The sequence below is a fragment of the Trichoplax adhaerens genome, genomic scaffold, assembly GCF_000150275.1.
Source record: "Trichoplax adhaerens TRIADscaffold_8 genomic scaffold, whole genome shotgun sequence".
NCBI classification, from domain to species: Eukaryota; Metazoa; Placozoa; class Uniplacotomia; order Trichoplacea; family Trichoplacidae; genus Trichoplax; species Trichoplax adhaerens.
Window position 1 is genome coordinate 292728 of NW_002060950.1, and position 26089 is coordinate 318816.

At 33.5% G+C, this 26089-nt stretch overlaps 3 protein-coding genes across 3 annotated transcripts; all 3 read right to left on the minus strand.

Annotated features, from left to right (window-relative positions):
• Positions 1-2732: 2732 nt before the first annotated feature.
• Positions 2733-6680, minus strand: TRIADDRAFT_58491 (uncharacterized protein; the record flags this gene model as incomplete). The annotated part of the gene is made up of 13 exons (XM_002114683.1): positions 2733-2835; positions 3015-3108; positions 3502-3609; positions 3705-3852; positions 3949-3995; positions 4159-4246; positions 4377-4419; positions 4512-4576; positions 4742-4766; positions 5033-5118; positions 6097-6237; positions 6346-6428; positions 6530-6680. The coding sequence occupies 13 exons, from the start codon at positions 6678-6680 to the stop codon at positions 2733-2735; spliced, it is 1182 nt and encodes a 393-aa protein (XP_002114719.1).
• A 2593-nt stretch (positions 6681-9273) lies between these two features.
• On the minus strand, positions 9274-13024 carry TRIADDRAFT_28134 (uncharacterized protein; the record flags this gene model as incomplete). Its single annotated transcript, XM_002114684.1, has 15 exons — positions 9274-9391; positions 9586-9662; positions 9848-9962; positions 10078-10234; positions 10467-10533; positions 10698-10774; positions 10881-10953; positions 11154-11249; positions 11350-11449; positions 11547-11611; positions 11753-11866; positions 11981-12093; positions 12342-12469; positions 12644-12742; positions 12936-13024. Coding segments are annotated over 15 exons (1488 nt in total), but the record flags the coding sequence as incomplete, so codon positions are not given.
• A 2702-nt stretch (positions 13025-15726) lies between these two features.
• On the minus strand, positions 15727-20238 carry TRIADDRAFT_58493 (uncharacterized protein; the record flags this gene model as incomplete). The annotated part of the gene is made up of 14 exons (XM_002114685.1): positions 15727-15807; positions 15968-16040; positions 16151-16232; positions 16317-16369; positions 16452-16513; positions 16756-16815; positions 16946-17011; positions 17097-17144; positions 17757-17823; positions 18268-18374; positions 18567-18674; positions 19094-19208; positions 19307-19357; positions 20195-20238. 14 exons carry the CDS (start codon positions 20236-20238, stop codon positions 15727-15729), a joined length of 1017 nt encoding a protein of 338 aa, XP_002114721.1.
• Positions 20239-26089: the final 5851 nt, after the last annotated feature.

Here is a 26089-nt window from a genome sequence, read left to right on the forward strand (position 1 = left end):
CTACCTAATTTAATATGTATATACTAAGTGGGATCTAAAATATCTCAATTGGAAGGATAGAAATCATGAATGAAAAATTTTCTAAAATTGGCGAGATAACTAGCAATATATCGAAATTATAGGAATGGTGTTTTTCTATCTTATACAAACCTCGAAAATGAATTTTGGCAAATGGATCGCTTGCTCCACGAAATTTCTCAACATTTGGTAAAGAAACGCATTTGATTACCAACACTTTGAGCATCTACGAGGATAAATAAAATTATAAGTCAGTACCTTTATCATTTACAAGGCATACGACTGCTCATTAAAGTAAGGACTTACCATCTTTAAAGCAGTTTTTTATCTTATTCAGGAGCACTATACAAGCAGTTTCTCCTAGCCGTTCCTCAATAACCAATTATTCTGTCTTCGTGATACTGAACACAAACCTTTGTAATTTACCAATACAGTGCATCGACGCGATAACGATGGGCGATGGCTTGATAAATTATGAACGCTAGACACGATAAAATTAAAAAGATTCTAGTTAGCTAGTATAATGCATCAATGTATTAATATTAAGAAAATTGAATATCATACTGCATGAAACAATTAGAATGGTTACATAATACAGCAATCTGAACCATATGATATCTAAAAAGCTACATTTATGTGCACATGCATAGTTTGTGATTATCAATTATATCTAAAGGAAACATACGGTTCCCTTCATTTTAAACAATTGTAACATAATATGTAATAGCTAGCCTATTGACATTCAACGCCATAAAATTTGTATTAAGCAAATGACTGAAATTGTTTACAGCTGATACTATTTACTATACGTACATTCCTGTTAAATATTGCAATTTATTGCAAAACTAGGTAAAGATCACTTTAACGCTAACCTCAATGTTTTCAATGAAATTTTATTTACTGATTGTTTTATAGAAATAGTTGCGATCATACAGTACTTCGTCACCTTCGATGATCTCATTATTTTGGCAATAATTACGAGTGCATTAAACCTTTACATTTTTAAGTCTAACTACAATGTCGTATGATGTCTACAGTACATGTGAAAAACGACATACGAGATATCCTAGTAGGTTGCAGAGATCCTTGCAGTCTGTAACATTTCATATTTATCAATTAGTAATAGGTAATAAATAAAAACAATATCTCATACTGTAGCTGAAAATAACGCAAATCGATTACTTCTATCGAATTTTATTAGCTTCCATAGCGGTCAACGAGACAACTAATAAACTTGAACGACAACATCAATATCGTTTAGCTTTATTGTACAGAAGATTGCAATCAGCATTGGAGCGGTATACTAAACAATAGTCCTTACTATAGATATTTAACAGACTGTTATCCATAAGTAAAATAATTACAACAAGCAAATCAATTTTGTGATATTAAAAGTTCAAATCTTCACTTGTGGTACTAGTAATGAAAAATCTCGAAATTGATAAGGCAACGTAGCACGAATTATTTCAACTTATTTTTGAGTCTTTCCTGTTTTGACGGACGTCTTCGTTTTTTCTTGGATGACCCTGATGATTTCCTGGATCCATTAGTACGCCCTTTGATTTACAAGTACAGAAACAGCCTCAATTGTCACAGCTAAATGGATAGCGTAAACAATAAATGGGCAACTTTGCTTCTTCATTGAAGTTACTGATATAGTCCAATCCGATCAATAACGAATACAGTATAGTAATAATTATCATTTTTAAATATTTCATTCACATCGTAATATAAATGTAAATAGATTAGATTAGCGAAAAGCTGATAATAACGTTATAACAATATTCATTGAGCAGTAATAATAGGTTAAACAGTAGTAATAGTGATACTCAGTGGCAATTTGTAGTCAAACAGAAATTTTAATTTTACAATTAGATTTACCTTTCACTGAGTTATCACGCAATCTTTGAAGTACAGATGCCAACCCATTCTGCTCTTTAGTGCACCCTACGGGACTTGCAGATTTCCGGGAGATCTATACATTAATGATATTAAAATCGCAATTCACAGTTAATACGATATTGCAAGAATGAAGAAGTATAATGTATCAAATTACATTATTAGCTCATTAGTCATACATGATTTATCTCATATAGTAGATTTAGATTTTAATATAAAATGTTTAACGAAAAAATGCCAAAGAATTTGATAACCTGCTAGTACTAATATCAAGCTATTTTTAACTGCATAACTGCTCAAAACGGCTATAAAATCGTTTGTACTTATACAAGCAAAAATAGACATTCTCATATTCAAATAGATACTCGTTAAAACATTCACTATTTTTATTAATTAATAATCAATCGCATCTATAAATTTAATTAGTCAAAAGAAAGTAGCTTATTAAGTTATAAGTTAATAGTAATAACATATCAGAATATTAAATGCAATCCAATTCATCTATGAATCAGATATACAACAAAAATTAATAAACTAAAACCTGCGATTTTTATTTTCAACGGGGTTTGCGTACAATTATATAAAATTATATAATTTACCGATGCAGTTTTTGCTTCATAAGTGATAATGTAGAGAAGAGGGCATTTTAAACTAAACTAAAAGTACATTCATACATACTACATGTGGAGGTTAGGTTACATGGTGTAGCATTGAAATAAAGTAAAAGGAATCTAACTAATTAAGCAATCGTAATGTTTGAATGATCTAACTAAACCGTGATAAATATTATATTCGAACAATCTTTATCAAAGCATTCAGTCATAAATTACTCCTACGTCAAGCCTTGAAAATATCGATGGAATCTTATCCTGGCTGTTCGCTGATGCAGTTGCACTGATTCTTTTTCTTAGATCTTCTCTGTAAATGTAAAAATTCATGAAAGCATTATATCTACAGTAACGCACAAATCTTGATGAACAATAAAAACATTTTTTCGATATCAATTAATAGAATAAAATAAAAATATTCTGCTAATAAATTAAGCTTTTAGCAAGATAGCAATTAAATAAAAGCTACTGTTCGAAATTGAGCTCTACTTGAATCGAACGTTGTTGTTGGTAAAGGTTGGTTCTCTTGAAAACGATTTACTTTTAATCTTAATAGCATCACTGTAACCCCTTTTTTCTTGACCTAATAATAATTAATAAAACCTCAAGAAATAGTAGAAGAGTGCAGATCCTATCATTTCTATATTATGTAGCCTACTGAAGGAGTTGAATAATAACAGCACATAAAGTGTAACCTTGTACCATATCACAGCCTCATATCATAGAAATTGAGTTAAAATACGGTAGGCTATCTAAAATTGATAAATTCAATGAAGATCATATATAATTTAAGTTCGGTTACATGTTATATTTCTTGAAACAGACTCCATAGAAATTTCAGAAGCTTCTGAGAATGAGGGAGATGCTGCAAGATTACAGTATATATTAGTATAAACATATGTAAGGCTTGAGTGGATGAGACGTACAGTATATTATAATTTATAACTAATAAACAGATTCTAATTGCATTTCTTACAATTACGCCTTTTCATGGCTGAAAACGGATATAGCGAAGTATCATCAGATTTTATGCCATCTTCCATATCGCTGCCGGAAGGTGTCGAAAATCGCGGTTCAACATTAACTATGAAAAGGTGAAAATCACACAAAATTTTTATAGTGGTGTACAGCTTACACTAGTTTATCCAAGCGATTAGAAAGCAATTTATAAGCTTTTACCATTTGCGTCATTAGTATTGGTGATATTGGAAGCCAAAGAAAATGCTTCAGAATGCTCGTCATCGCTACGTCCATTGTTATACTTTGAGACATTAAAATTTGGAGTACTGTTCTGATTTGGGTAGGTATTTTTAATCAATTCATCGACCTAAGTTTACAACATAACAAAAGTACAAGCTCTAAAGGCATAAATCCTGCACATAATGCTGTAAATATGATTCTACATAACTTTCGTGCTTTTAACCTGAAATTCAGTAGAAGCAAGATTTATAATTTCCGTATCCTGCGGGCCTATAGGAAGTATAAAGAAACCTTAACCGAAGTGGTACACTACTGATAGTTTCTTACAATGTAACTACTGTATTTTACGGAGTTTTCAGCTAATATTTAAAAATAAAGCGTTCTACGTAATTTATAGACACGTCCATTTAAAACAGCAACTTTACAATCGTACCTTGTCGGTATTTACGTGAGGATGGCGAACTGTCAATAGGATCAGGGGAGCCATTCCAACTAATATTACCGCTACATTGATGTGTTTCCTGTTGATAAAGTTATCAGCTATATTTTAGAAAATCCGCCCACTGTCACAAATAGAGACAGCTGTAAATTCATTTGAAAAAAATTTCGCAAGGTACACGTATTTACACAAGCTATAAAAAAGTAAAATACCTCTTCCTGATCGTTAATGCCAAATAAGGAACCAACATCCGAGCTACCACAACGTTAGAAAAAGAAATCACTGTAGGAAATACTTTCCACTAATTATACAGTACTATATCGTTCAATATGGCTTTCATTGCTTACTCTACATTCAAAATAACAGGCGATCCGTCTTCACGGGGAGTATTTAATGGCGAATGATCTAACATCTAACAATAACGTTATATGCTAAAGTTGTAAAAGGAGACTACTAACGACATCATTTAGTTTAACTACATTTAAAAGTCTAAGGCAAAAGCGATGTTATTCTGCAAGGTTGGATAAAGTTACTAACGACTGTAATATATCGCATTATCAAGGTTCCATCTCATTACCTGAGTGGACTCGGCAACTGAAATTCTAAAATTGATAAAGAAGGAAAATTTCACAACATTATCTTAAAAAGAATACGCAATACATTTTGCGAATAGCATAGTTTTACAAATACGTAAACATATCTAATTGCAATGGCAAAGGTTAGATTGTAACTCGTTGTAAAATAGCAATCATCCTATTCTACAGCAGTAAAGACCATTCTCAATCCCCTGTACGATCCTATTCACTATAACAACTATTGGCAAAGATGAAACGGGAGGCAAATATAGGCATTGAAATAAAGGTCTTACTGTGATTGTTGATTGATAGTCCGTTCATCCGGCGCTTGATGAAGGTCCTCCATTTCATGGCATAATTCTTGTCTTGATAGCGACCGCTAGTAGTTCAATTTAACGTTTACAAATTAATAATGATGGCTAAAAATTCCTGTATTCCTTTTTTGCCGATACGTATTTTGAAAAATGGAAATTTAGCACGAACGTTCCACTTTTAAGGTCAATTATAATTAATTAATAATTCAAGGAGTCATTGCCATAGCGCTGCGTCTTTTCCTAATTAGCAAAGTCGAGTTTTATGTACACTTCATATCGTTAAAAGCGGATTCTACGGTAAATAATGCATGTTCTACACGTGTATGGTATAAAAGTCTTGTTGCATGGTACAGTATATCATAAAAGCCATGCATAATATCGAACCAATGTACTACCAGCGTTGTGATCTTAAACGGCTAAAGTCCAATTTTGAGCTGAACTGCACGTTGATCCTGTAATAATATCTATCATTGCTCAACCTCGGACGTCAGTGAAATTACGCCGATTTTCATCAATATTTGCCATTTTAATATCTATGCTCATGAACTGTTGAGGCATTAATCCTCGAAATTACACCTTCCTACGCCATTATTGCAATCTTCTGCTACGACGATTACGGCATAGACTACTGTATAGTAGAGTGGACTGTAGTCGTGACTATTGATCAAATGCAGTATGCGATATAAGCAGTTTGCAGAATAATGAATTGATTGAATAATTTTTGGATCAAATCGATTTGAGCTTAATTTCCTAGTATAGTTTATAGGTTGCTCTAAGCAATTCATACTGGTCCATGACTGTACCAGGCACTTTCTAAGAGGTTAGACGTCTCTGGCTGTACTGCCAAAGAAAATCCACTAGCATCTACGCCATCGTCATGCGCTGCTAATACTATCTTAGTCTTGCTGACAATGATTGACCTATTCTCTACATCATTTTATAAAGGTAAGGGAAGAATTTTCCGTTACTTTTACAAAATGATGAAGAGAATAAGTTCATTAATGCAACTAAGGTTAAATTACGTTAACTGGTTCCACGCTTACTTGTAGGCTCGGATCATCATTGACGATCATATCTTGAGTCGATGTCGGCGTTGAAGGTCCACCTGCATCCACGCTATAGCATTCCGTTGCCAATACTACGTCAGCTTTACAGTCCATGTTTAATATCTTTTCTGTACCATTCTATAAAAATAAAACGTAAGTAATTTTCCGTTTTTCTTATAAAATAATGAAGAGAATAAGTTTATGAACACAACTAAGGTTAAATTATATTCATTGGGTCTATGTTACCTGCAGGCTCCGGTCATCATTGACGATGATATCTTGCGTCGATGTCGGTGTTGAGATTCCTTCCGACGCATTTTCATCTCCATCTACAGTATAAGAAAAACAAAATGCCTCCGTTTCAATTTATCAACCCTTCTTCATCAGGTGCTATTCCATTTCCTCTTTAAACGATAGAAGAACAACTTACCTGTCGCTACTGATGGCGGAAAGTTGTAGTAACGATCGAGATAGTGGCTAGATTGCACTGCACGACCTGCATTCCACCAATCCCAATTAGTTGGAAAATAAACCCAACAGGTTTCACTATTTCCCCCATCGTCGTCACTGCTGTCAGTCATCATGGTTTGGTTGAGTAGCGAAAGGCAATTCTCCTTCGGTACACTATCTATCCTATTCATCATCATCGTCCTCCTTCACTTATAAAATTCAATGATATCTGGCAAAAGCGTTTTATTCCAAGGCAACGGAAAAAACCCTAAGGTGGACGACAAATTGAGTCCTTATAAGCAAGATTCGCACGTGGCAGTGTGCACCAGGAAACCACCAGCAGCTTGTGGTAGCGACGACTTTATTCACGCCAATATTTCCACATTTCATATGGACTACATGCCCCACTACAGTACCGTAAAGAGTACTGTAGTAGTACTGTCCATTGCACACCGTGAGCTAGGCCAGCCATGGCCAAACCATCAATTTACAAGTTTCTTAAATTAAACAACTTAATCTAGAGTCTATCCTATCCGTTGTGGAGAATGTTCAATATCTCTAGCTATAACGAAGGAGTCTAAGTGAATGCTTACATAGACAGTACGATAAATGTCCTTAACTATCACCATAAAATAATGTGCACTGCATTTGTTCCAAGCAGGACTTTCAAGAGAAAATTCCTCTTTTTTTTACAAGTCCCTGACTGCAGACTGCACATTAATGGAAGAACTTTTTAAAAATTGGCCGGGGTCGACTGCACTGTCGGCCTGCGTTTGGTAGACACGATAGATTTAGACAGTAAAATATAGAACATTTTATTGCATCCATCTACTTTACGCTTGTTGGTAATGGATAACTTTGAACGCTACTTTAGGGCCAATAGAAATAACAAATTTACGAGAATATCAATTTGTTGAATTTCAGTAACTTTGCAAAATGATATTTTGATAATGTTATGGCATGGACGACAGTAAAATACGTAGAGCCCATAGTTGTAAACCACCGTGCACTCTTAGTAGAAGACCTTCTGCTGTAACAGGCTTTCTTCTAGTAGTCCATATTACAGTAATTTCAGTAGTCAGCAAAACGACAAGATTACTACTCACTGCAGTAAAGTAACACTATTCCATAAAATCCTCGATGTTGTCATCAAAACAGCATTTATTACGAACTGCAATAGACTCTATAGTATTGTACAGCACGCTTTCGAGGTACCTAAACTTATAAATGAAGGCTCCTGGGAGTCGACAGCAAAGCGATAAAATCATTGCCATCACTACTCCCCGTAGCAATGGCTTCCTGATGTGGATTATGTACTTACGTAGAAGGGGAAAAAAAGCTTTTTCCTTTACCTCTATCCCGTCAGAGCAACAAGACCATGAATACTCTAGCTACATTAGTACACGATAATGTAGCAATGTAAACCTGATATAGATTATGTACTTATGTAGAGGGGGAAAAAGCTTTTTCATTTACCTCTATCCAGTCGGAGCAACAAGACCATGAATACTCTAGCTACATTAGTACACGATAATGTAGCAATGTAAACCTGATATAGATTATGTACTTATGTAGAGGGGGAAAAAAGCTTTTTCATTTACCTCTATCCAGTCGGAGCAACAAGACCATGAATACTGTAGCTACATTAGTACACGATAATGTGGTAATGTAAACCCGACAAGGACATGATATGGATTATGTACTTACGAAGAGGGGGAAAGAAGCTTTTTCCTATACCTCTATCCTGTCAGCGCAACAAGACCATGAATACCGTAGCTACATTAGTACACGATAATGTAGCAATGTAAATCTGATATGGATTATGTACTTAAGTAGCGGGAGAAAAAACCTATTTCATTTACCTCTATCCAGTCAGAGCAACAAGACCATGAATACTGTAGCTACATTACTACACGACAATGTATTATTGTAAACCTGACATGGACCTGATATGGATTATGTACTTACGTAGAGGGGGAAAGAAGCTTTTTCTTTTACCCCTATCCCGTCAGAGCAACAAGACCATGAATACTGTAGCTACATTAGTAAACGAAATGTAGTAATGTAAATCAGGCAAGGACGATAAATCATAAAATACGCATACGCGTATATTGCACATAGATATCAAGTAGTGAACGATAATAGTCTAGAGGTAAAAGAGAAAGCTTTTCTTTTACATCCCTCCAAGTGGTACGGTGATAGACTAATAGCAGGGACTACTCAACCAAAAATTCTCCCTCAAAAGCCGGTGTATTTTTAGTATACTGTAGGGGGAAATTTTTTAGCGGCGGCGATTGAGGAGAATTTTTAGTTGAGTAGTCCCTGATAATAGTAAAATGTCCCATTCCTTATACTTTACAAGATGGAAATTCATTTTACCATACAGGATGAGTACAGTAGAGTACATAGTGTGTATTTCATGCCACAGAGATGTAAAAATAATTCTTGATATCTCTATCATTTCACGTAGAGTAAAAGATATGGAAAAAACGTACTGTATAAACTAGGGCGATTGCCAACTTACATACATACAATCTGAATAGTGTGGATGCATCAACTTTTACATAGCTATAGCTAATAATCTTCATTCATAAATAGAATACACAAAAATGTATAAGTAATACATACTGTACAGTGTACACCATTCAATTCATTGATAATTCGATATATATATATGTTATATATATAATTAATGAATTAGAGTAATGGATTCTAAATTCGCAATTACATCCTAAATACGCTAAATTTAGATTTTTCGAGCGATATACTACAGCTTAGATGTAAGCACATTCCTAATATTTTTCTGGTATCAGCAGGCTCAATAATCCCGTCATCCCATAACCTGGAATAAAGGCAGATGGTGTTAACAGTGCATCGTCTTATCACTATAAAGTTGACCACAATCATTTTTGAATACAATCGAATGAACTAAGTTATATCTGTAGACGACTGGCATTATCAATATTGACCAGTCATATTTTATTTTATTTTATTAATTGATGCATACATTCATAACTATTTATAGTCTTAATCTACCTTGCTGAAGCATAGTATGGATGTCCCTCATAATTTCCGACAACTGACTCTTTTACAGCTTCTACCTTTGTTGCTGCCTATTTGAAATTATGTGAAATGAATAATGGTGAAGAAACTTGTCATTTAAAAAACCATCTAGTCGATTGCGGACTACAAATAAGACTACAGCACTGTCAGCGAATAAACGATAAAACCCTTCTCAATATTATGTGCTTGCTTCATTGCAATTGTTAACATGCGCTGATTAGTTAGAGTATATTACTGTTTTATTTTCGCCTTCCTTCTGGTAAGCAGTGACGTTAGCTTGAGCATCTTCAATCTGCTCTTCTTCCATTCTCGAAGTGCTTGAATTCGGCCAAGTAAATAAAAATCTAGGGCTGCAAATTAAGTATAGATTTACGGCACTCTATCTGTATAGACTAAAGTACCATGGCATTGATAATAACTTTGAAAAGATTGACACCCTCTACATGATAAAATTGATGTACAAACCCGTAAGGTCTACCAGCCATTGATAGGCTACCGACCCCATAGTTCCCACCAATAACAACGGTTAGCTTCGGAACTTTTGCACAAGCGATAGCAGCAATCATCTTGGCTCCATTCTTTGCTATTCCTCCAGCTTCATGTTCTCTTCCCACCATAAAACCTAGACCTATCACAAGGTATAGATATGACTTGGACATTAACGATACTATTGCATTCAACTATTTTTATACCCCAATGTTCATACAGATTGTTAAATGTACACTATGTTTCTTTTGCATACATATTCTTCTACTACGTTATACCATGAACTACCGGAATTAGTTACCCTCATTATTAATATTCTATTTGTTGGCTATTCCATATACTAAGCAGAAGGGGACATAATTATTTACCGGTAATATTTTCTAGGAATACTATCGGCAGGTCACGCTGGCAACATAGTTCAATGAAATGTGTACCCTAGATACGGTATTGGATAATAAAACGGCGGTTATAGCGAATATAGGTATGCAATTATTATTAGATAATCCACTATTTATCAAAAATTGATAGCAAAACAATTGTTAAGAATAGACGACACCCGCTAATTATTTAATTAGTCAACAGTGGTAACTTTTAGATACCTTCAACGCTGATTCTGATGACATAACACCATTATTTGCAATTATACCAACCAGAAATCCATGTAAACGAGCAAATCCTAACGCATTGTTAACATTTACCTCTTTTATGCAATATGTTTGTACCGAAGGCAAATGTTGCAATCTCTAGCCCAAGTCATCGCGACAACTATAGATCATATTTACCTGTAACTAACGTTGTACCGAAATTTTCTTTAAATTCATGAAATCTACTGCCATCAACCAATCTTGCGATAACCTACAGTACACGTATTATATTAAAAGGTGGTAGTTCTCAGTAGAGGTGCTACTGTATTACTACAAATGTATACTTTAATAAAAGGTATCCGTCAATATAGTCAATTTAAATAATTGTTAATTAATTATCAGACATTTAAACACGTCCATCCCTAAAATTATAAAATTCATCATCTGCCGATTTAAGTGTACAGTAGTTACCTGTCTAACATCATAACTACTTTCCGAATTGTCCCCTACTATTCCATAGACTTCATCTGATGGGTAAGCTGGTTCTTCGGGGGGCAATATTTCATTCTTAGGTGTGACAATCAGGCAGCAAGTACATATAGATAAGAATCCTTAAGATTATTCCATTTCATAGAAACTGCGTTTAAATTACTGTAAAGAGACTTACTTTAATCTCTCTTCTGTGAGCAAGAGTAGAAATAATTTGTCGAGCTAAATGCATTGCATGATCGTCATCCGCTGCTATGTGGTCGCTTACCCCTGAAATACTTAAAGATCAAAAAACCTTGGATTATCTTATATTAATAATCACTAAACGAATAATACCCCAAGTCTGCAACGAAAATATCATGATATACTACTTACCTGCAGTGAATATCAGCCCCTCCAAGTTCCTCTGCACTGACAATTTCACCAGTAGCAGCCTTGACCTGAATTATTGATCGAAAAATAAAAATTAGCTCATAATGTAATGCACTGTCATCTAGACTAACGGTATATCACAAGATAATATAAGAGTATTTAATAATTGAATAAAATGCGACAGTAGTATCTCATTAGTGAATACCTACCAGAGGTGGGCCACCAAGAAATAAAGTTCCTTGGTTTTTGACCATAATAACTTCATCAGACATTGCCGGTACATATGCACCGCCAGCAGTGCATGATCCTAATACTATAGCGACCTTATTACAGTGGTAAGTAAATATTTTATATTGATGTAGGTTGTACTTTTTGGTAAATCTGTTAAATAGTTATTAAGCTAAGTTCAGGATCAAGGATCAATATTAGTCTCTTACCTGTTTAATACCAGCCGCTGACATTTTCGCCTGATTATAGAAAGTTCTGCCAAAATGATATTTATCAGCAAATCCTTCAGATTGTAAAGGGAGATATCCTCCACCGGATTCCACTAGGCAATTTAGAGTGCAATAAAATTAGATATATTCGTATGAGAAACTTGAATAAGATATTCCTGAACTTATTCTGCTCAATTATTAATATAAGCTCCGTAGCATTACAGACAGCGATATCAGGTGATAAAAGGAATTTGATGAAATGATTACAGTTATAAAAATTTGTAGCTAGAATGTGGTTATATTACTCAGTGCATTGCATAATACTCTATGTAATCAGTTTATCAAGAGCGCAACTGTCTACCTAAATAGACACAGGGTAACTGATTCTCGAAAGCTATATCTTGGGCCCTGAGTTGTTTTTTCATAGTGAGGGGATAGTAAGTTCCACCTTTAACCGTTGGATCATTCGTGATAATCATGCATTCAGTACTAGCAATCATACAATCACAACAACAATTGATTAATAGAGCATGCACTGGTTAATAGGGTAACTCATGAAGGTGAAATACTAGTTTGAAAGGTTTTCAAAATATTCAAAACTAAGTTTTAGAAAATAATAGTGCTTATAGCTAACAAGTTGCTGAACTTAATTCATGAGCTTACCCAGATATACGGCCGATTCCTGTAATCATGCCTGCTGCTGGAACATGATCTTTATAGCAGTTGTATGCAGCGAGTTGAGAGAGTTCCAAGAAAGGAGAGCTAAATTAAAAAATAATAATAAAGTGAAACGAGTTTAGGAATTACGACAATAATCGCTACAGCGGTATGATCCAGCGTTAAACTTGTATGAACAAGAAAGATTCGAGTGAGAAGCTGAGATTATCGTTACTGATTCATCTCAAGCTTGATGAAATAATAATTAAGACGAAAATTATAAAAATTATAGTTTTACCCTGAATCCAGAAGCCTATTTAATCGATCACGAGGTAATAACTTGTTTTTTGCTACATGGCTTTGGCGAGCTTTCTCTCTACCTCCTATATAGCATTTTCGTTTGTAAATATTTTGATATAATAAATGCTGTATATAGCTTTAAAAGAGATAAATTATGATTATAGCTAGATACCAGTAAGTATCAAAATCACGATGCCAATTAATTATTGAATCGTAAGTAAATCAAATATATAATCGTTATTGCATACAGTCTTCTGCATTTGTTTACAATTTCTGGGATACATTAAAATGACCTGATAACTGAAATACATATATTTTCTTTGCGAGCTACGAATAACAAGCACTGGTTATATCAAACTTATTATTACATGCACAATGTGAGCTAAGTGAATCCTGGAAACCTAAACCTAGGCAATGATATCAACGGAATAAATACTGTACAGCAGCTATTGTCATATCGATAAGATGCCTAAATGCACTTTGCGAATATTGGTAATTACGGCAGTCCTATGTCTTTATTCTTTGATTTAGTAGAACTTAATCCGTTGATAAAGCAATCAAATAAGGTAAATAGTACTTCAGATATATGATATCAGTTTGCTAGGAATGAAGTTGTTCACTAAGTTACCCATCACTGTTGTAGCTACTAATACCAGTTTTGCTGATACAAAGTAATCGCAACCAGGGTTGATCATACCTTGCTTAATCATCTCACTAATCTTACGCAAATTCTCGACCAGTTTCTTATTTCTGGAGAACTTTTTCTGTAGATTAAATTAATGTTATTTAGGATTGAAGCTATTGCTTTCATCGGTAATAAACCATAGCTGCAAGACACTATTAAATCCATTCCATCGCAATAATGGTGCAAAGCAGTACCGTAGCCAAACATTGTACAAGAAGCATACGGTATCTAATACATAATAGCAAAGATTAACCTGATATTCTTCCGAATTGGTATCAATTGTCGATGAAATTACTTTCAAGGAGTTATCATTTTGATGATATTTGTTGAATGGCTGGCGATTTATTGAAGTAAATTGGCTTAGCTTTATTAACTTTGAAGATCTTAACCTGAACATGATTTTAGTTGTCTGAGTTTCTTCCTGATTCCATAGGCAATACAATAATACAGTACTACGTATAATTTTTCGAATAGCAACTTCTCTTAACGACAGCTATCCAGTTAAGGCTAGTTATTAGCCATTGAACTGTAATCTAATCAGGGCTATTTCTTACTGAATGCTTACAAAAATTGTAAAATTATCTTAGCATAAACTAACGTAATAGAAGGCGTTTCATCGATGAACATTCGATTAACGGTTTTATGGCTCACACTACCGTCACACCTACCCCAGGCATAGAGTCTGTTGTTGCTCACTCTCCTGTTACTGTACTTTATACTGTACTGTAGAGAGCGCACTAGGTAGTGTGATACCGACCGTATCGGCTTAGCTGCCATGCAATCTTGCTTTATTTACTATACATGCACTGCACAACTTAGTATAATATGGATACCGCATCATAGCAAAATGCTCTTCCATTACCTCTGCGATTTAGTTTAAAACAAACTTCAGAAAGGCATTCGCACTATGCTAGCAAGAATCATTAATTTCCCAAAAACGAACTAGCTAATTAGCGAGTAACCAGTTTTAAATACAGGTACATTTAGGGACTTCTGAGGGAAATTCTTTTACAGTCCCTAGATCAATGCACGATATTATGTACACATATCTATGATACACTTCGAAATGAAGAATCATGGTAAAGGAAAATATTAAATGTGTCATATCAGTTCAGAATTTGACAAAAATTACTATACTGTAGCTTGTGTACCTAAAAATATATTCTGATAGATTATTCATTTCGTTGGCATCATTCAAATACTATTGAATTGCATCAATATTATAAATGTAAACTAGTTAGACGTACTGCGACCCACGTTCAACACATAACAAGCATTATTTTATTGTAATTCTTATTCATCATAATATAAATCATATAGACGTAATACAGGTATTTTGATAAGACAGTAGAATTAGCTTTGAAATCATTTAGTTAATATACGTATAGATCATGAAATCTTGTCAGCAATACATGTTTAAATGTTTGATTTATTCGACTTTATTACAAGTCGTCACATTATTCTAAGTATAATTCTATGCCAGCATCAGATGAAGAAATAATTTACTATATAAATATATAATCAAAATCATTGGGTAAGCGATTTATGGATAAACATAAAATCCGTCTCAAACATTTGCAATGAATAAAATCCTTAAATAACATTAAAGTCACAATGATAGTAAATTGGTATTTTCGCGGTAGACATCCTGAATTAGCTAATTTGAACGTACATGTATTACATGCAGAAATGTTTAAATACGAGGGCAGCCAAACTTCAAATGCATTACACTTATTAAACTAAAAATTATCATCAAATTATATTACCGGGACGTTTCGCAATCATGTAAATAAATAGATTTAACTACATCAATCTATTTTGAGATGAAATAATTTTTTTAAATTATTCAACAGAATCAGAATATGCAATTAAAAATCATGGAAATACAACATCCAATTTCGTATACTAACCATCTATTCATAGACAGATGCATACATTCACATATCGAAGTCAAATTTTCATGTAAAACATTAGCTAATAAATACAAACTCTCGCTTTTGGCGCATAAATCTGAGTTTTATATTTCATACCAGGAATCATATTATAGATTCATTATTTACTGTATTATTTACATAAAATTCATTTAAATTCTTGCATTTGAAACTTAATTAATTGTTGTTTCCGAATTTTGAATAGCTTTATATTCTCTTTCTAGGTCTTTATCGGTAATTGAAATATCATTTGCCTAAGATAAATTTTGTAGTATTAGCTTAATCAATAGCTGCACTCTCAATATTTTTGGAATAGGAAAGATATGCATTCATTACAACAATGAAATTTATTTTGACGTTGTATTATAATATTAACAGACATTAGATAGAAGACGTTCATACATAAAATGTTACCTCCCGTAATAGTGCGTTATTGACAAATATCTCTGCTGGTAGATTTTTCAATCTTCTCAGTGTATCGTGCATACTACAGTATGATACAGTGCGTGGCAGTTCAGATACAACTAAGTATTATTGCTTTTCAGAATATATTTCATTGTAACAAAATTTTTCATTGTCTTAGATGATGCAGTATACCTAGACGACGAATCCAATTTTTCTTTAGAGTCGAAGGTCAACTTGATTGTAGCAATAGCAACCTTGTGGATTATCTTAACATCTTAAAAATTAAAAATATTGTTCAAAAATTAAAGACCTATGATAAAGAAACGGTACCTATCAAACATTATATCAATATACTGACTTTCTATAAATAACAAATCCCATACTCGCAACACTAAAGACCACGGAAGAGTTCTGTGTTAAAATATAATAATATCACTTACTAACGCTTAACATACACCATTATTCCAAAAGAGATTTCTCTAAATTAACTTACCGAGCAAAGGCACACATATACCATTCAGTCATAAACATCAAAGGTTCGATATTTAGTTTATCCTAAAGATTATACGAATTACTATAGATCAATTACAGTCTTCTATAACCGATACTAAATATTCACAATGCAAAATCGATAAAATGCTATTTGTACGCTTATAATTAAATTTAATTAAATACTTTACATCAAAAATTGCGAAAAACTATGTCAGACTACGAATATATTTAACCTAGATGCATACAACAATAAAATCTAGCTCTGATAGAACACTAGTAAAGTCACCCACCAAATGTTCCCTAACCGCCGGTGCATGCCTTTGAAGTAATGCATAAAATACTTGTCCTTCCAATTGTATCGCTTCCTAAAATATATTGTCAATCATACGAATCAATGTGCTTCATACACCCAATGAATATACTGTATTAAAACAAATAACACTATTAATATATATTAATGTATCATATCGATATTTTGAACCCAAAGTAACTAACCAATCCAGGACTGAAAAAGCCAGATAAATATTTTTCACACACTGTTACAAAACACCAAAATGCATCCTATGATATACAAAGGAATTTAATAAAAGCATTATAGAAATAAGAAAGATGAGGCAAAATGTCTATAAAACAATTCAACACTAACCTCAGTCGTCATATGCATCAATAGTAAAGCTCCAATTGGTGCCATAGCCTATGTGAAACATGCACGTAAATAACAGAAATAGAAGTACTGTAATTACTCCTTAATATTATTGATTAGTACAATGCATGTATGCCTGTACTGTACACATAGAGTGACAGAATTAGACAAGCTTTTCCTATCATTTTTAACACACTATACATATATGAATATAAAGCAATGTGCACCGGAATAGGGACTCAAAGTGTTTCATTAACAAGTCACCAATGAAATGACTTAGAGTAACACACTAGCATTATAGAGTAATCAAGTCTATCTGCAAAAAGGAGTTTTACCACATACAAGTATTGTACAAGTTTACAGCTCTAAACTACTGTCGATTTAGGAACATGGATAATAAGTACCAGTATTAAATAATTCTATCCCAAAATAGCTGATAAAAATGACCAATCTACAGAACTTAGCTAAGCATACTAAAATATTTATATAAAATCTAATTTAAAAAGGTATCCAAAATCAAAATGCATTAAATCTACTGTTTTATGCACTTTTAAGGGCATATAAAGATCTATCTATCTATCATAGGATAACCCCTAACTCTATAACTTTACTGTAAATATTAACCACTGACTCTACATTAGCCAAAAATTACATCATAATTACCTGACAATAACCGATTGAAGGATTATGTACAGAGTATGCTTGCAGAATTCTTAGTAACTCTCTTTGCCTGATAAAATTGTAAGATATTGCGTTAAGTATTGGATTAAAAAATATTCGTCATTTACTGAAAACAAAGGGTTATAAGTATCATCGATTCGTTACAATGTTAACGAAAGTTAATCTGTAGATAATTGATTCAATATTGTATGTGAGATCAAATCCAGAATCAAATGTGTCAACTATACATTAGTAAACATTTATTAAATTTAAAGGCCAATAACGAAGGAGATGTCCAAATAATCAAGTACTGCGCAACTTGTACAATACACAGTAAAAAATTGAACTTACGATTCAATTACCAAAAATATATGAACAATGCATAAAAAAATATTCATTTAATTGAAGGTCTATGACGAATAATAATATGCAAATACGCAAGCACTATACAACTTACATAAATTAGAGTAGAAATTAAACTTATGATGCAGATTCATTAGGGTTTATAACTCACCCAGGACCTCCATTTTTAGAAAACATTTCGTGGTACGGAAAAGCTCGACCAATATCTTTCTTAATATCGCGCATTACCGATTCATCAACCTTTTGTGACAATAGTTTCTATTGAAATCTTCAAATATTAGTAAAGTAACAATGATACAACATGAACCAATATTAATGTAATCTATTACATAGTTTTAAAATAGGTTAGATTATTCCTTTGAAACTTGTACAATACCAAAGTATTATTAATAATACAATCTAGAGATAGAAATTATCGATATAATCTAAAGTTTTAATTAAACATCTTACGTCAAATTCTCCTTCATGTTTTTTCTGTATTTCATAAGATCCCGATAGAAATTGCCATGCCTTACCGCGAACCGATGACGGTATCCCTTTACGACATCTTTCTATTACCTAGAACACGAGATACGACGCTAATTTTTAATTCATATAATGAGGTTATTTTGTATCGAATGCAATTCGGTTAAATGAATTTAGCCATACATATTGATTCCTAAATTAGTTCCGGGCATTGCTATTTCCATGCAAACATAAAGACTTATCATTTAACTAACGTATACGATAACAATACGGAATATGATAAGATTATAACTTTATGACTGCAGAGACTATCGCAGAGTACCCGGAGAGATCATGAACAATATGTGGGAAAACTTGAGAGAAGTACCATACGGAACCGCTTTTTTATCGTAACTAACATTCACTTTACTTATTTAGCACTAAAATTTCGCAATTAGTAGATAGACTAGTTCTCTGTCTTTCTTTATAATAATAGACAAGGCATAAAATCGTCCTTTAATAGCAATTCTAACCTTCTTATGCCTCCAACGCATCCATCTCTTCCACGATTTCAAATCGTTTGTCATACTGACCCATTTACGTTCTCGTCTCATACCGACTCTACCTACAACAGTATCGTCGCTACAACTTTGGAGATAAAGTCAGCAAAGAATTATTCTAAGTATGATACCAAGTGTCGGGATATAAACATGCTAGAGTATTTGATAAGTTTAGTACAATCTTACTTTTCAAGTTGGCTGCCGCCTTGAAATCCATAGCGATCGGTTTTCATCTGTCTATATTATTGGCAAAGATTAGAAAATCCTTGAATAAAGACTGTTTTTATTCTATTTTTTATTTATACATAAATCACATATAAATTATCATAAGTTAGTATTTACAACTTTTAGTGCTATTAATGAATTAATGAACTAAAGAATGCCTCATTTAAAGAAATCAGTGTTCAATATACTACATCAAGCTAAGACTCATCTACTGCTATTCTCTCAGTATACAATTTTCAGTACTACTAATGAGTAAGGCCATGCCTCGTCTAAAGAAGTTAGTACTCACAAAACAAACCGAAACTCTCCTACTGTTGCAAAATTACGCTGCTATGGTGTATACAGTGACCATAATTTGATCATAAGGCTAATGTGTAACTGATAGATACGTTTCGCACTACAATTTAAGATATACATGCACATTCGATATGTCTGGATAGTACATTTTTTAATCTCACTGTGAGTACACTATTTACTGTAGGTTCAAAATTAGAGAATTTATCAACATACCGAATGCAAAGAAAATGACTAAAGCAATCAAATTTACTACAAAGCGCTACTACGTATCTTAATTTGAGTTAATCGTTCATCAAATCTAGTGTACTTGTATTCTATGCTACATGTAATGCAACCGTTCCTATCAGCTTCTTCTTTTATTCAGTACATTACTTTTCTTTATCAAAATAACTGACTCAAGACAAAGAATATTAATAATAAATAAGTTCAATCTGACACATTTATCCGCTTCTAGTGAATACGCAATTTTCTCATCAATACGAAAGTTATAAATACGTATACGTATACTGTACGTCTACATGTGTTGAAAATCTCTCTCTAATATATACGTACTCGCTGTCTATAGAATCATCCCTGTCGCTATCGTCGTCGCTCATTTTTCCGGCCGTGGTGTAGACAGTATTTGTGAATACTGACGCGATTGACGTCTAGAGAAATAAAATACACAGTTTTAATTTTAAAAAGGATCAAAAAAACATTATTATCGTACGTCATCAAATTCTATTATTTCATTAACTGAATTTTAAATTCATTCTGTCAGAAGGTGTAGCAACAATTACCTTTATTACTTTCTATACAACAGCTGTTTTGATAACTAATTCGTTAGTAAATACTAATCACCTGTGCATCTAGAGTATTACTGTCGAAGTTAGTTGTGGTAGAAAAAATGATCGTGATCTTGATCAGTCTCAGTTCAGAGTTTTTAATCAATGTTGTATGATTAGTGTTGTACTGTTGCTCTCAAATTATCCAAAAATATGTATTGGATAAGACAGTGCCAAACGACTCTGTCAGTAGTTGCTCTTTTTATGTATTAATTATTCTAAACTCTAGATATCCATATATATAGTTTACACACTTTATAAATCTAACTCCATATCATAAATTGAATGGTACCCATCATGAATCCATTTTTAAGTATTTTTCATTGCAATAGAAGCAACATCATAAAATGGTCTCCTAGAAAAAGGACTACTACCCAGAGTACTATAGTACCATATAAAATATGCTAGATACGGAAGTGGATCAGTACCATTGACAAATGAAGTCTTGCAACTTTCATGTCCAAATAGTACAGTAGAGGCTTTTTCGATTGCTTTTGTAACAATAGCAATATTAAGGTAGATATCTATTGTATGAAAAACATTTTAACATGGCAATGTGCTATACGATTTAAAATGAATCAAGATTTCTGAGCAGTAATCGACTGCATAAGAATGATACAGCACAATAGGATTGGAAGAAGTATCACTGTTGCAAAATCGTGTGATGTTATAAAAGCAAATAATTGTAAGTGTACAGTAGACCCGATTGCACCGTACGTCCAGCACAGTAAAAGTTTTAGGAGCGACTAAAATTTAAATTTATACGTACTTGGAACTAAGATTAAATACCGCACCAAAAATAGTTACGTATAGCCGTAATTGAGGAATTGGCAATACCCTACAAATTATCATATCTATTTAATTCAAAATGTGCCAGCTATCAAGTAAACAATAAAATGGACGTGTCTATCCATAGTATTTAGTATAAAATCTCAATCACTATTGAAGGTGCTCGAGGCCAAGTCACTCTGAAAGTAACATGAACATCAATGACAACTTTGGAATCTTGAATAGACGGTCAAGCAAGGTGATCAACATAGCGTGTATCGTCTCAACATCAATGTCAAGCATAGAAATGGACTCCGCTGAACATATAATTTCTTACAGCCTCAACCAACAATTTTTCTCGCATGCAACATGTGCAGTATGTTCATAACGGAGATTTTTTAAAATTATCCATTGCAGTACAACTATCGTGTGTAGTTACTACGCATTTAGCCTTTAGTAATATTGAGAGCACCATGAGAGTAGTCTTACTGACAGCTTGTGCCATTCATACAGTCATGTTTTATTTCCTGCATAGAAAGTGAATTGAACGATTTATCAACTCACCAGTCAGTCAACAGTTGCCAGTTGTACTTGACTTCAAAACGGAAAATAGGATTGCTGTTTTCTTATTTTGGACACCGGCCTGGAATGATTTTTTTCACATACTCTGCTGCTTTATTTACTGTATATACTACGTCTTCGAAATTTTGCATTGCTTTCGGTTAAGGTTAAAGACCCCCATCCATATACTGTACTGTATACAGTACAGTACAGTATATGGTTGGTGCAGATGTACGTCTAGTCGTCCAGTTGTACAAGGCTTACAGTGTACAGTATGTAAGTACATGCACTATAACTACTGTACTGTACGTACACTGTACTGAAGAAAGAGGTTGCTGATTGAATAATGTTAAAATTCAAATATTAATGGGTTAGTAAATAGACTTGTAGATCCCGCGTGGTCTAGTGGTTAGGATCCGGCGCTCTCACCGCCGTGGCCGGGGTTCGATTCCCCGCACGGGAATTTATTTTTTTACTTTTTGGGGGGCTTAACACTAATTGTATATTATTATAGTAATATACATATACTGAACTAGAAGTGATTCGAGCGGAAATACAGTGCAAGACTTTAACCATAAACAAAACAAATTAATTAAATTATTGCTCCACGTTAAAAAAACGTCAAAAATAGTGACTTAAAATACTAGCTCGTTTCTTGTCGTGTAGTACTGTAATTTTTTGGGGGTGCAAATAGTTTATCATCTTATTGCAATAATGAATCAGACGCTATACAGCCAGACAGATGGTGTGCACACAGACTGGATACAAAGTCGTAGGGTAATCATTTATTATCATTTATTACATTAAAATTGTGATGTCTCTGTCGACGAAACGACAGAGCGTTTAAGCTAGCCATCATCAGTAGGAGATAATAAATACTGTAGGCTATAGAATCGAATTTCCCACAAGGTTTTACATCGATATGTTATGTTCAACCATACAGTACAGTGCTGTACAGCTATAAGTTCACCAACTTAATCAGAAACCAGTGCGCTTAATAACAGTCAACCCGAAACCCGAGTTGAACCCGACTCGAGGGAGGGATGGATTCGCGTTAGAAATTTCGGTAGTGATACAGTGTTTGTAGAGCGATTGCACTCATTTCGGGCTAGAAAATCAACCATTTGATCGGATTCGATCGGGTTTGGGTTGCTTTTTTACTCCTTTTCAAGGACTCTACAAGAAACCTCATACAGTACTATAAATGGCTCTTCAGCTCTTGGCCTTGGGTGGCACCTGATGTGACAAGACTGGCATTAGTTTATACAAGGGCTGGACTGCGCCACACTACTACAGTACTCAAGTAGTACTCTGCCGTACTGGACTGTACTTGGAGCATATCTGATAGCAATTACTGTAGCATACTAACTTTGAACGACTTCTTGTTAAGCCCAGCCCAAACGTGTATGTGCAGGTACCTACGTATTGCCCTCCTGCTTTTGTTCAATCATAATAATGACCATCTACCGTCCATTCAACGAGTGAACGCGTTAAAACCAGTATCCAGTAGTCTTGAATTATAAATATCGAAGATAGCTGGTTAGCATCCCATTTGCAACGGTGTAAGCTTGGGTTTAGACGGCAAATAGACAATTTTGGAAGCGACTAACATACCATTACTACCGATCAAAAGATACAACGACGACTGTCCTATTGTTGGTTGACCCATTGGAGACGCCTACCTATTGGAACAACTAGCATAGCGGTCGAGTTAAAAGCAATCTAATCGATTGTGATAAGCGAGTAGAGGTAGTAGTAGAATATGTCGACGAAAGATCAATCGATTACATCAAAAACAACGAATAAGGCTGATCGTCATCAAGAGAAATTGTTTCTAGCTGATGTTAAAGCGATAATTATCGAAGCTGGTCTCGGTAAAACACGTAGCGCTATCTTGAAGAAACAGTTAATAGTCTACGGTGGTCAATACCATCGTTCAATTCAATCTGATACAACTCATATCATAGCCAGTAAAAATATCAAACTTGCTAGATTGTGTACTATCCTTAAAATCGATACTATTCCATCGAATTTAATTGTGGTTGATGCAGACTGGTTGAGCCAAAGTTTAACCAAAGGCCAATTAATTGATGTTGGCCAATTTAATTTAGTCAAACGTGTTCAACCTAAAACAACATCAGTACAATTGGATAAGGCGCTGACGAAGGACGACAATGCAGCTACCCTTGAACATGGCAAGAAAGAGCAGATTAAACGTCATTCTGATGCATCGCCTTGCACTGACAACTCCGATCATAATGAGGTATTGAATTGAACTACGTTTCACCAATACCTTCAATATTCCTTGTCGATAGTCAATTTGAATACACTAATGCGAATGAAAATGCATCATCTATAACGTTAAAAACATCAATCAATTGACTTTTGCATTTAAAAATGATTTCAATTTAGATGTATCAAAGTTATTCATACAGTACAGCTAACTGCTTAACTACAGGTAAATATAGTATATAAGGATATTTACTTGTATACTGGATGGATGAGAGATGACATCAATACGCGAAGAAACGATCGAAAAAATTAACATAATTATAGTTCTCATCTTCCCAGTCTATGTTTAACATGTTCCATATGCTGCTAATGTAATAAATCTCATAATAAACAATTTCTATCATTATGAATAATAGTTGTATCGAATTAAGTATCCACTCCATACAACCAACTAGAAGCAAACTACCTCTTAATATTATTTAAATACCAAAAAAAATGTTTTCAGAAACTAGTTTTAAAATGGAAAATTGGAACATGTAAATAAACAATCCATCTCCTATTAAATTAGGTACCACCAGCTAGTCAAAAACGACTGTTAGAAGAAAAGAAAATTTCATCACCGGTGTGGCTAAAAATCAAGCGCGGTCGATTTAGTAAAACAAATACAAAGAAACGAGCAATTGGCAACAGTAATATCATTCATCAACCTCTCGATTCTGATAGCGATTACGTTGAATCTGATGATGATAATAATGCAAATACATCAGAAATTGAAATGGTCTTATCTCAACTTCCAGCCAAATATACTGCAAAGCCGGTAAGCTATCCTATGTTCATCTAATTATATGTGCATTATTATATTGATTCAATTAAAGGAGACAACCTGTTAATGCTCAGCGTAATGGATAGATCTTAGAGAAATTAGGAGTTTTTCTTATGCGTATAGTAATCACTTGAACTACCGACAGGATATTTTTTCACTTCTCAGACATTAAAATCTACTGTAGACTTTGTTATATTAAAATTTTAATTAATGTCGCAACCGAACCCCTTAGCAGTATGAAGCCATATGCTTCAAAGTCAATCGGAAATAATTAATTAGTTCATTAGCCGATCACCATATTGGGTAAATAATTAGGCACATGAATTTCTGAATATGACAGGGGTATTAATCCTAAGCAATACCAAAAACCATATTCTAAAAGCACATCAACTATCACCAAAAGTTGATCTCATTTTCGTCTAACTTTCAAGGATACAACTGATATATATTATCCTGTATATATAACTCATTCATTAAAATATTATGACTTTGAAATTTCAATATTTTATCACATTACAGTGAATGTAGTCTATCAATCCTGCCATATCAACGCACCAACATTACTAAGAGAATACGCATATTGTGGCATAAATACTGTTGAATTCTCATAACAAATCCTTATCACAATGCAGCACGATATAGCTATAGTCTATTGCTTTTTACGATTTTAAATTGAAGTTATTCAATAAGAACATAGTACTAATGTAAGATAGAACGTCTACCTTTAAGATTAGTATTTATAACGTTTTTCGTATGAGGTTTCATTATTTACTGTTCGTTACCATCAGATAATTATAATCCTATGCTAGATTTAGGCACCTTATAGATTAGGAAATAAAAATATAAAATATACTCCATTATCTGATTTTATGATATACAGTAGTATCTAGATAATAAAAATCAATACGCCTTAACCAATTTCTATATTTCATATCGGAGTGATAATTAATTGTAGCCAAGTAAAAAAATTTCTGGCAAATTTAAAATTCCGTAGTGGGACTATTGATATTCCTTAAAGTTACGTATAATTAGTAATACATTTAACGATTATTTACAAACTACCGTGCATTAAGTGGTAAATAATTTCGAATAAGATGGTACAGTAATAGTAGTATCACTGTAAATAGCAACTGCAATTTCTATATAGTAAATATGAATTAAATCATACCTACTAAATGTTAGCCAAAGTCAACCTTAATTACAGTATTATCACTAATAGTTTTCTGTCTTATGCACAAA